The sequence below is a fragment of the Rhipicephalus microplus genome, chromosome 1, assembly GCF_043290135.1.
Source record: "Rhipicephalus microplus isolate Deutch F79 chromosome 1, USDA_Rmic, whole genome shotgun sequence".
Taxonomy (NCBI): domain Eukaryota; kingdom Metazoa; phylum Arthropoda; class Arachnida; order Ixodida; family Ixodidae; genus Rhipicephalus; species Rhipicephalus microplus.
The window spans coordinates 165,537,525-165,549,136 of NC_134700.1; the positions used below are offsets into that span (position 1 = coordinate 165,537,525).

The 11,612-nt window shown below is 44.1% G+C and overlaps 1 protein-coding gene across 1 annotated transcript; it reads left to right on the top strand.

Annotated features, from left to right (window-relative positions):
• Positions 1-1,098: 1,098 nt before the first annotated feature.
• On the top strand, positions 1,099-6,232 carry LOC119178407 (uncharacterized). Its single transcript, XM_037429608.2, has 2 exons — positions 1,099-1,392; positions 5,769-6,232. Exons 1-2 carry the CDS (start codon positions 1,158-1,160, stop codon positions 5,900-5,902), a joined length of 369 nt encoding a protein of 122 aa, XP_037285505.2. The 5' UTR covers positions 1,099-1,157; the 3' UTR covers positions 5,903-6,232.
• The last annotated feature ends 5,380 nt before the right edge of the window (positions 6,233-11,612 follow it).

Below are 11,612 nucleotides of genomic sequence, written 5' to 3' on the forward strand. Positions count from 1 at the left end.
ACTGTTTTTTTTAATTTATTATGCCATATAGAAGCCATGGATTGGCCATACCGTTTCTTTTGAAAAGGTTGTTTAAGACTCTGCTTAATACAACAAGGGGATAGGAACGGAGCTGTTCATTACATCTTTGAGGGTTCCGTTTCAGAGATATGGTGACCTTATCAAAGCTGCTGCAGAACCTATCATTTGTAGCTCCATGAAAGTAGAATTATCTCTTTCACTTAAAAAGGAAAAAAAAAACAAAAAAACATGGCAATCTTAAGCAAGTACAGGTGCCAATGATACCTATGCTGCGGAGTCAGCGCAGTACCTGCAGACCAGATCCGGCGCTCTTTAGTGCACCCGTATCAGGGTTGGATTTAAACAAAAGTATTCTCTATTTTTCTCTCAGAATATCGTTGTTTGCATATAAAAGAGCATGCGAGAATAGGCTGGTAGGAAACAAATGAACTGCGTAATACAATAACAGTTGCGAAGACCAGGAAGCCGTGTACAGCGTCCTTAGGTGCATCACTTAACTTCTCACAAAAACGAAAAAAAAAGAGAGGTTAACAACTAGTCAGTACGAGCTTCAAAGCTTTACGGCACTGCGTGCTGTGTATACCTCTACCAAACAGGACATCCCGACAACCCACGTGACACTCTCCGATGCCTTGCAGTCGCGCTAACAGGTTTGCTCTACAAGTGTTGGCTTTCACCCGCCCCCTTCAAACGTGGCTTCCGTGTGTCGGCCGCACGACTATATAGGCGTGTCCGGGCTACAATGTCCGTCATCGTTAGGCTATATAACGCACACCCGGCAGAGGCTGAAAGCACGACATTCAACTAGCTGATCGCGTCACGTATGGCTCGCCTTGTCACACCAAGTGAACCCGACGACGGCTCCTCGGTTGTCGTGCCGAGAGTGTTATGGTACAAGGAGCACAGTGTGTCTGCCTCCGACCTCAGAAGGCGGGGCCGCTTTGTCGATCTCATATGCGCGTGCTTCGATGCATGACGTCGTCTCTGATTTCGCATGCGTTCCTTCACGGTCGCGTGGCTACTCGGCAACCAGTATGGTGGCCCCCTTCGGGTGCTCATTGGGATGGAAGTGCTACATCGACGACGAGACAGCACAGCGATCGAACGCATCGGAAGCAATCGTAGAGGCGGCTGAGATGGTCTTGCTGGCCGCCGCCTGGCTTGCGCTCGCGTCTCGTCTGCTGGCGGAGCTGGGGCCCCTCGAGCTGACCGTGGAAGTGCTGCCAAGCTTGCGAGTTGTTTCCCACAGTGCGAAGCTTGGACTGGGCTTTCCCTTCGAGTTCATTGTTGCCACGAGTGAAGACATGGAACACATGAAAAGCGTCTGCCGAAATCACGCGTCGACTCCAGGGACACCCCCAAGATCGGAAGGTAGGTTGAAAGACCGTTTTTCAATTCGAATAGACGTGTACAGTATGGTTAGTTTACAAGTTCTAGAATTCTGTGACTATACTGCGTAGCGCTAAAGAAAGGCGACAGTACCCAGAAAACTACTGTCGCCGTGGGAATCATGGGAGAATTTCGAGCAAACTTTTGTTCCTGTCTTCCAGTCAGTCCACTTTTTTTGCAAAATGCCCGAGGCAGTATTCAGAACATCTTTAGGAGAAAATTGTGGTCTATTTCAATATTTGCGATGGTAGCAAATGGCTCAAGAACTCTAAATGCTATCTAAACTCTAAAAGTTTGTAATACAGGCACACATCTTCTAGCAGTTCAATAAAAGATTCGGGTTACCTGTAGCTGTACTGTGTGCATATCTTCTGTTAGAATGACACCTAATTATTTCTATTAGCAGCTCTCTTTAGTTGGGTGTCATGTATTCAAAAAATCAGTGTAGAGAGAAGGAAAAATGGTGTTTCGGAAACGTGATCCAGACTAATTGACTGTAAATATAAAAGCAGACGCTTGGACGAGTCAGCTTTGATTTATCATGACGCATTGCACAGTGCAAGAACATATACTCTGTTTATTGTTTTTGTTTTTCCTATGTTTGCGCTCTGTGTCATATGCTATCACATTTAACTCGATCTTTATCAGCATTTTTTTTACGAAGTGACATAATATTAGTTACTCTGCTAGATGGGAATAATGCTCAAAGGAATCAATCGGTAAATATGACACACAGCCATCTGCGTAATATTTTACATGTGGCACTCTGAGGTAAATTATTGATGCATAATAAGAAACCTTAATGAGCGTAAATAATATTTCTGAAGAATAACGAATCTGACGTTTACTGGCGATGATTCTGAAGTCCTATAAACTGTGGCTAACAATGATGAAAACTGACTGTCCGCAAAGCAACAGCTGCAAGAAAAAAAAATAAAGTATGACATTTAGTTTATAACAAAACACCTTTCAGTGATCGAATAGCTTATTGAGTTCCGATAAAATATAAAAAGAGCACCACTAGCACCCTTCAACGCATAAAAATGCCAAGAAGACTGGTTCTCAACACTTCTCTTTTAAGCATAAACCAATTTACAATTTGTAATGCCGCTTTAGGTATTTCAGTATACACAAAAATAATGCGAACGACCATAGAGACAAATGACTGAGCCGCTAAGCCCCTTAAGGCTGCTCTTTGAGAAATTTATAAGTCGGCCTGTCAGACTTAGCTGAGGCGCCGACGATCTAAAAGCGGCGTGCGGTACACTCGCAGGCTTCAACTTTACGATAGTTATAGCGCGAGAACAAAACGACGACACAGAGACAAGAAGGACACAAAAGACACGAGCGCAAACTTCCAACTGAGTTTATTGCGCAGAGCACAAAAATATATAGAGGAGACAGTAACCATGTGATAAAAACCATATGGCACAAAGAGCAGAACATGAGTAAGAGAAAAAAACAAAGACAAAAAACAAAAAACACGAAAAACAAAAGCACAGAAAAAATGGCAAAGAAAAATCTATAAGAAAACGAAACAGACAGGCAAAGATAATATAGCTACTTGCGTGCACCGAAACCTTCCAGGAACCTGAGTTTCTTCTCGAACAGAGCCACGGAGGGCTTCCTAATACAAGGCACCTGTTCGCGTGCCATCTGCGCAGCCTCGACAATGACTCGGGTGCGCTCATCTCTGTGCTTGTACAGCGCCGCTGTGTCCTTGAAAAGGGGCACACAATTGCACTCACTGCAGTGCTGAGCAAGAAAACCATCTTTCCCGTTTCTAACATTGTTAGCGTGTTCTCTCAGCCGATCGTTCAGACACCTTCCGGTCGTTCCGACATAACAAGCACCGCATGAAAGGGGGGTCCTATAGACATGTTCCCGGGACCAGGCAGCATACCTGTTTTTATGTTGAACTCTGCATTCCGTTGATGACTGCGTTTTCAGGGGGTTTGCAGATTTGGTGAGGCTGATTAATTTGAACGGTGCCGAGAACAGGACACGAACTCCAACACGTTTTCTCATTTTCTTGAGCCTGTGTGATATCTGGTGTTTGTATGGAATCACTGCTATCCTTTCACGTTCTGTATTCGTGTTGCTCGGATTCTGTCGCTGCCTCTGCTCTGCCTTATTAGTCCGCAGGATAGTCTCAGCAACGGAAGCGATAAACGCCTCGGGGAAACTCGAAGCCTTAAGCCGGGAAACTTGAGCTTTGAAGCTCGCAGAGATATTGTGGGCGCACGACCTATTTCAGGCCTGTCAACTTGTGCGGGGTTACACATGTAGTGATGTCTGAGTGTGACTGACATACTCATAGAGCTGACACGGATATTTTCTTAGTAAGAAACAAGCATTTATTTAAAACAAGGGCAATAGCAAGATATAACAAAAATCCGCTAAAACAAAAAGCACGAATGCGAACGATTAAAAAACAACTATAAAACAAACTGTGGCATAAAAGAACACTACAACAGGTGCAAGTAGACACCACGCGTAAAATTAAATAATAACGGCACGATGTAAAGTGAAAGAGAAACAAAGACAAATTAAGGAAGGTCGTGCTCCTGCTACAGAGCTGCCCGTGGATGGGGGTGGGTGGAAGTGCACGAATTGTCACTTAACGCTGCCATTCGAAAGAACGTTATCTGTAGAGGTATTGGCATAAGTGTTCGAGAAACATGTCTACACAGATCTGTCCAACAACCAAAATCTGGACGCTGATTCTGAAATCCATAAATTTTGTTCTGTGGCTCTTTTTCAACGCATATGGGTTCTCACATTAACGCTTGAAAGCAATCTCGTATCTCTAGCTTAGCCGAAAAGAGCATTTAATTTTAATTGGTTAATAAATGATGCGACTACCACTTAGCCAAGTTACAAACATTTTAATCATTGTGAAGCCGCGGGCCGCTTGTGAAATAACCGCGCGGGCTGTGTATTTGAGGCCCTTCACAAATGTTGCAGACATCGAGGCACATTATATGAATCGAGAGTGACACGTTTGCTTGCCGCTGCTACAAAGCAAAACACTCCCCACAGTAATAAGTGAAAAGGGAGACTAATATTATTCTCTCAAAAACAATTGCGAATTATCACACATATATAGACTAACTTAGCCACACGGACAACCGAGATTACGAACAGTGATGGCTTAAACGTACCGGTCAAAATAAATAAAACACCAAACATGTCAGTGTGAGTAAGAGTGGTAATAAAGGTGGCATATCTATAACGTAATAAAAGTGGTACCTTCCGGTGGCCATACCAACTTTAACTATTAGCTAGAAGGCTTGACTATAGCTAGAAGGCTTCATTATCTACGAAAAGTGTGACCTATTTGGGCAGTCGCTTTTGTCTTCTCAATCATGGTTTATATTTCGTGACAACAAGAAGAGTTGCGGTATGCGAATGACACGACAGATGCAAAAATGGGAGCTCCATCATTATGCAAATTCTGGCTTTGTTCTTGCTTACTTAGGCAAACCAGCTATAATGTACCTAATCACAACTGCGGTAACTTTTCTAAATTATTCAAAATTATCCGAAGCCATACGCACTCACAGAGGAAGCTTGATTGTACTAGCTCCTGTCGAGATGAATGTAGGAAGCACCATGCGGCTAATACTGGAGCCGACTGCCGAAGACCAAACACCAAACCAAGATAGTGTTCTGATTGATAGACTGATGAATTGATCAGTTGATCAACTGAATGAATTATTAACCGATTGATTGATTGACTGGTTTACTGATTGATTGATTGACTTATTTTCTGGTTGATTGATTAATAGTTAAATAAGTGCTTATTAAACAATAATTTGATTGATTGATTGATCGATTGATTGATTGATTGATTGATTGATTGATTGATTGATTTTTGGTGTCTAACATTCCAAAACCACCATGAGAGATGCCGTAGTAGAGGACTCCAAAAATTTCGACTCCCAGGAGTTCTTTAACGTGCACCCAAACCTGAGCACGCAGGGGTACGCTGCTGCCGGGATTGGGTCCCGCGACCTGCGGGTCAGAAGCCGAGTACCACCGCGGTGGGGCATTAGTGTCCTGCCTGTTTATATATATATATATATATATATATATATATATAAACGTAACTTTTTATCAAAATCTTGCTGTTTACTTTCACCTGTTTCTCTCAATGCTGCGCAACTTTTTTATGTGTGGGTAGCACATTACCTTGCGAACCAATTTCTGTGGTGCGATGCCCTGTTTATATCAAGTGTCTTGTGGTGATAAAAAGAGGGGGTGGTATTAAAATCCTTCCTCGCACTGGGATCGTCAACCTCATTGGTTTACGAGGCGTGTGGCGTAATTTGACAATATCTTTTCTCTTAATCCAGGATACGCATCATCAACTATCCATGGAGAGCCATGGCCCACTCAAGAACCAACGCACCACGGGGCGCGGGCGAAAACACAAGTCAACAACCGGCAAGCAACCAATGCAACTGTAACACGCAACACCGGTAGCTAAACCAAGGAACAGCGCTGCAACAAGTACGCTTCGTCTTCAATCAACACGCTGACTCCTGCCAAACGAAAAGCCATCTCGAAGGGGCATCATAAGTAGGCCAATACACGGAAAGAGATCTCTCAGCTGGGAATATTAATGCGTCCTGTTGTGCATTCTGCACAACAACAAAAGGGAAAACATCAGACCTTTACGTTAAAAAAATGGCTCCTAGGAAAGTATAAAACTTGGTTCCGCCTAACCATGAGGATATCTGCTTAACCGCAGTGTTTCATTGTGAATTTCAATTCTATTCGTAGCTGAGAATGATGACCTCGAGGGCACCTGACGCAAATTTATGAAGAAGAAGAAGGGAGGCAGGGAGGGAGGGAGGGAGGGAGGGAGAGAGAGAGGGAGCAGGAAGGTGTCAGCCTAAGGCCACTGCACAGTGCTAGAAAATATTTTACCAATCAGTTGCGCACTGTCTGAGAGTGAACGCCCACGTCTCATCTTGCGACTGTTCTTTTCCTGGTGGTTGCTCGACTCAACAAGATGTATTTAAACATTTTAAGCCTTTAGCGAGCACCGCATTCAATAACAAAGTACCTGTGAACATAATACCGCTGTACCTGTGAGTACCATACGCCTTTGAAACTGTGCCTGCTTCGCGCTTCTTCTCTGTAGCACAGAGGCAATACAAAAACGCTACACAGTGCCTAGCGTCATCTCTGTGTCGGCGGAAGATTTTTGCCGACTTGAAAATAAAAGTGAATCGACTAAATACTTGATATAAGAGACTGCACGGCTTCATTTCTTTTATTATTTTGGCAGGAAACCATTTCGAGACATGTCCTCACTTGTCTGAGAACTTGATTGGAATACTATAAAAAAGGACCGTAGCTGCGGCATACGTGTGTTTTGTACCACGTACTTTTCTCGCCCTATTTTGACGTATGGACCTAAGTTGGAGATCAATAGTGACTCCTATATTGTTTTTTAATGCCTATAGGTGCCAATTTCGGTGGTTGTACCTGAACGCCTATGAGTGATTTAGGGCCCTTAAAATCGGCAGCTATCTGTGAACACTCTTCAGCCTCAAATTTTGATTTCGGTTGCAGTTTTAAATGTTACCGGGCCACATTGTTGGTAACACTGCGGTGTTCCGCTTAGTTCTGTAGTTCAACCAACTACCGGAAAACAGCCGCTAGGAGCAGTCGAACTGGATGCGCCGGATAGCATACCACGTCGCGATTGCATGTCGACAACTGTTAACGAATGCAAAACTACGAAGGAGCATGTTTTGCGATTCATGCACGAAAAAAAAACTATTACACGGCTACGTTCAATTCAGTGAAATGTTGTGGCACATGGTACTTGGTTTATTGCTGAAAATACACGCCGCGTTTGTGCTGTTCCGTTTCTTTTAAGGGCGAAGCTCTTTAAGCCGTGTGTTGTGCATTTCCAATGTATGTAGTAGTAATAATAGTAGTAGTAGTAGTAGTCATCGTCGTCGTCATCATCGTAGTAGTAGTAGTAGTAGTACTAGTAATAGTAGTAGGGGCGAAATAACCAAAACTCAAATCTCAATCGAATCTTTTTGAGAATCAAATCACCTTATAACATGAACTTGTCGGTTGTCTTGTCCGTCTTGCGTAGCCACCATATCCATGGAATGAATGATGATGAGTGGGGCCAGCGAGGTGCTGGTGGGGCTAAGCGTCCGTCCTTCCGATGCATGCTCTTATGAGCGGACGAATAAACAGACGAACAGACAGACACGCACGCACGGACGGATGGAAGCACGGATGGATGCATGGACAGACGCACGCACAGATAAAAGCAAGGATGGACGGCCGGATATACATGTGCCCGGACGAAAGCATGAATGGACGGACGGATGGGTGGACGCAGGGAACGACAGACGGACGAACGCACAGACGAACGCACGGACACTTCGCCTAACACATCATCATTCACTCCGTGGATATGCTGTAGTTTTTCTTTTGTGTACTTTTTTTTATTCCAAAGTAAACTATCAATTAACTTTGCTTTCTTTTATGCCCCGCCGGCGTGGTCTATGGCTAAGGTACTCGGCTGCCGACCCGCAGGTCGCGGGATTGAATACCGGCTGCGGCGGCTGCATTTCCGATGGAGGCGGAAATGTTGTAGGCCCGTGTGCTAAGATTTAGGTGCATGTTAAAGAACCCCAGGTGGTCTAAATTTCCGGAGCCCTCCATTACGGTTTTGGGACGTTAAACCCCACATATCAATCAAAATCAAGTTTGCTTTCTTTTTACACCTGAATAAGTACTTTATTTCCTTATTTTGTTTTCGTCGACCGCCGTAGATGGTGGGCGTATGCAGGAGTCTGCCTCGTTGGTTTATCTTTGGTTCAGCGTATTGTCGGATCCAGAAGGCACCACTCAATTTCGCGTGGGGGTTTCGGGCGTTCTATCTTATGCGTTGATTACTGACCTGACAATTCATAGAATTTCAACTAGCTCTGACAATGTGTAGATATACGCTCTTGTGACTCCAGACTGCTTTCGCTGGTGCATAGCCGACATGCCCTCGCCTTTCGTGACGGTGTGTGAGCCACGCTAAGCGATGAAAGGTTTGCGAAGTGAGAATCTCAAGACTGCTCTCTCGAACCAGTGGCTTTACTCAATTTTGCAATATGCGTTTTCGAGCTATTGTGCTCGCGAACCGTGTCATAGTATCTTCATCCGCAAAGCATTTTATCTATATTGCGAGTTTCTGATAAAACAAGCTTGCTTCCCACATCTTGCTTATTTATCACCCATTCTCTCGCACAAGCAACTGGTGAGCTATAAGTTGCAATTAAATTGCGTATTTATAGAAAACATGTAAAAGGCCGGAAATTAGAAAAAAAACATCAATTTTGTTCTATATAGTACAACTTCACGAGGTAATTAGTGCGCACTTACAGTTGGGACGTCATATTTAGTTAGTTACCTTTTGATTGCTCTCAGCGCCCCTCCCCCCTAAATCAATGGCAATAGTTGCAACAAGCCGTCAACGATGTCACGCATGGGTCTTAATGATGGTTTCGCTACGAGTTTCCATAGCAGTAAGTAGCCCGAAAAACGAGATGATGCACTAAAGAAGCTGCAGGGCTGACAAAGGTAGCGCAGACTTTCAACTGAGCTTTTTAATCTGAACTAAAAGCTACATACATGCAGAACCCAACCATATGGTGCACAAAAACTTTTTTCAGACACTTTTTCGCTCAAAAACCGGTCTTGTTTTTCACTCTGCTTACTACCGTGGACTCATACCAACTGGCCCAGCTAACTACACCTCTGCAGTTTACATATTGGGCGCGATGCCCACTACTCGAGACGCGGTAGCTGCGATTGTTGTGACGTGAAGAGTTGGTTCACATGATATCACGTTGCTCCGGTGAAGGAGAACGGCCGGTAGGGCGTGTAGCTTTTAACATTGATTTAGGGCGTTCTCTCCTTGAAAAAAAAGTAATTGTTCTCTTATTTCATTGGTGTGGGTCCTAGAGAGTACACAATGCGTGAGAGTTCAGTCAAAGTTATTGGCGGCACGTCACCGTGCAAGCTAAGCATGAGCTTTCACTTTTACAGTTATCTTGCCTTTCGAGAGCGTGATACCACTGTCACATTCTTTCGTTGTTATTGCCAGCTCATGAAGTTCCTTGCTTATAAAAGATGTCTGTAGAATGACACCATCCAGTGTGGCGTCTTCTTTACGTTAATTCACTCTCCAAGTGAGAGCATGGTCAGCTTGAAACACTCCTTCGCCTTATGTATTTGTTTTCTCGTTACACATCCCGAAACCATGACGTGATTAGGGGGCATGTCGTATAGTGGAGGGCTCCAGAAAGTTCAACCTCCTACGTGGGCCCCTAAACCACTTCGAGTTCAACGAAAACGTAGTGGTTTCTTTCTCGCCTTCGCTACCCTTCCTACTTAATTAATTTAAAGGATGTGTTTGTTTCCCACTTTTTTTACTTGCTGAGAAAGCTGCATGCGTTAATTTCGCTTCCGCGTCACCAGTATTTCACATTGGCTGCCATCTAACCAGCCTTGATTCGTTCTCCAGACAAGGCTCACGAATTATCTGAACAAGCGAAAAACATTGGGGGTACATAAACTGCATGCCTTCAAAATACCGCGACTTTCGTCAGCAGATGCTGTCAATACTGCATCCGCAATCAAACCGTCAGCGGCGTCAGGTGCTTAACCACATGAGATAATCTTTTCATGTGGGTATTCCTTCACTCCCCTCACTGTGTTGTCGGTGGGCGGCGCAGCTTTCCTCGGCTTGGAACAAATTGTCATTTTAGACCACTTGAAAACACGCCGTCTCTTTTCCAACAAGAAAAAAATTAGTAGCAATATTTTCGCATGCTGTACAGTGTTGCGATATAAAGCCTACATTGGAAAGATTTTTCCTACTTATAAGGTATTAAATTTTTCAAATGTGTTTCGATATCGCGGACTAGAAATATTCAAAAGAATGTTTATGATGCTATCGTGGTACTCTTATATCGCAATACTGCCTACTTCTGGGTAAAAAAACAAAACAATCACAGCATATCCACCGAATGAATGATGATTGGTGGGGCGAAACGTTCGTCAGTCCGTCAGTGCTTCCGTCTATCCATTCGTTCTTGCTTCCTTCCAACCATGTGTCCGTCCGTGCCTCCGTCAGTGTGGCCGTCCACCCATGTGACCATTGGTGCGTCCATCCGTACGTCTGTTCTTACGTCTGCCTGTTCATTCGGTTGTCTGTACGTCCATCTGTGCGCCTGTTCGTGTGGCCGTCCCTCTGTCTATCCGTCTGCGCGTCCACCGCCCGGTCTGTTTGTCTGCCCATGTGTCCATCAGTCCGTCCGTCCATCTGTATGTCCGTCCGCCCATCCGTCTGTCTATCTAGTGAACACTCCAAGTACAGCCATCTCACATCTTTTCATCGTGTATTCATTCTATACAAGTGCCGCCATCCAGCGGACAGTCTAAGGACCACTTTTTCGGGTATGTGCCGCCGGTGGTTACGCACTACAATTAGGGATGCACAAGCAACGCCATAAGGAGCTTCGCCCCTAAAAGCAACAAAAGCAGATGATTGTGATTGCTGCGTGACACAACAGCGCCTCAAGTAAACCTTTCTCAGGTTTCAAGATATGAATTACTGGTAGCTGTATCAAGGAAGTAGAATTCATCGCAGCAGGAAAAAAGGCGGGCACACGCATATGCAACAAAACATGCAGGGTATAAATAGGAAATAAGATTTATCTTAGAATGTCATATCTCTATCGCACACGCGTTCGGAAAATGAAGCCATAATAAGACTGTTAGGATATTTGACTGCTCATATTGAACACTCAGTAAATATTGCATAATCTATATTGTAATTTCCATTCAGAGTAATCTTACCACTGCCATGAAACTTGCACGTTTTGGTCACTACGGTATCCAGTAGACGAATTAGACGACAATAGACGACAATAGCTTCTGGCCTCTTAGCTATGATATAGTCCCAGTGAAGTGAAAAACTTTTACTGTGCCTGGATTATACAGCAAGTTTATAGACGTTGTACGATAAAAATAGGCAATATCTATGCTTTGTGGTGTCTCCTAGTTTCGGGGCGTACAAAATCAGCGCGTGCTTATGAGCACTGTTCTAGAAAATTCCATAAGGTATACAACGTTTATAATGTTCCCACAATTATTCCTCCAGT

What these genes read in the sequence shown, in the direction of transcription:
- LOC119178407 (XM_037429608.2), top strand. Translation starts at nt 1,158, where the DNA reads ATGGTCTTGCTGGCCGCCGCCTGGCTTGCGCTCGCGTCTCGTCTGCTG. An exon ending in GACACCCCCAAGATCGGAAG is followed by an intron (nt 1,393 to 5,768) that starts GTAGGTTGAAAG and finishes CTCTTAATCCAG; the next exon opens with GATACGCATCATCAACTATC.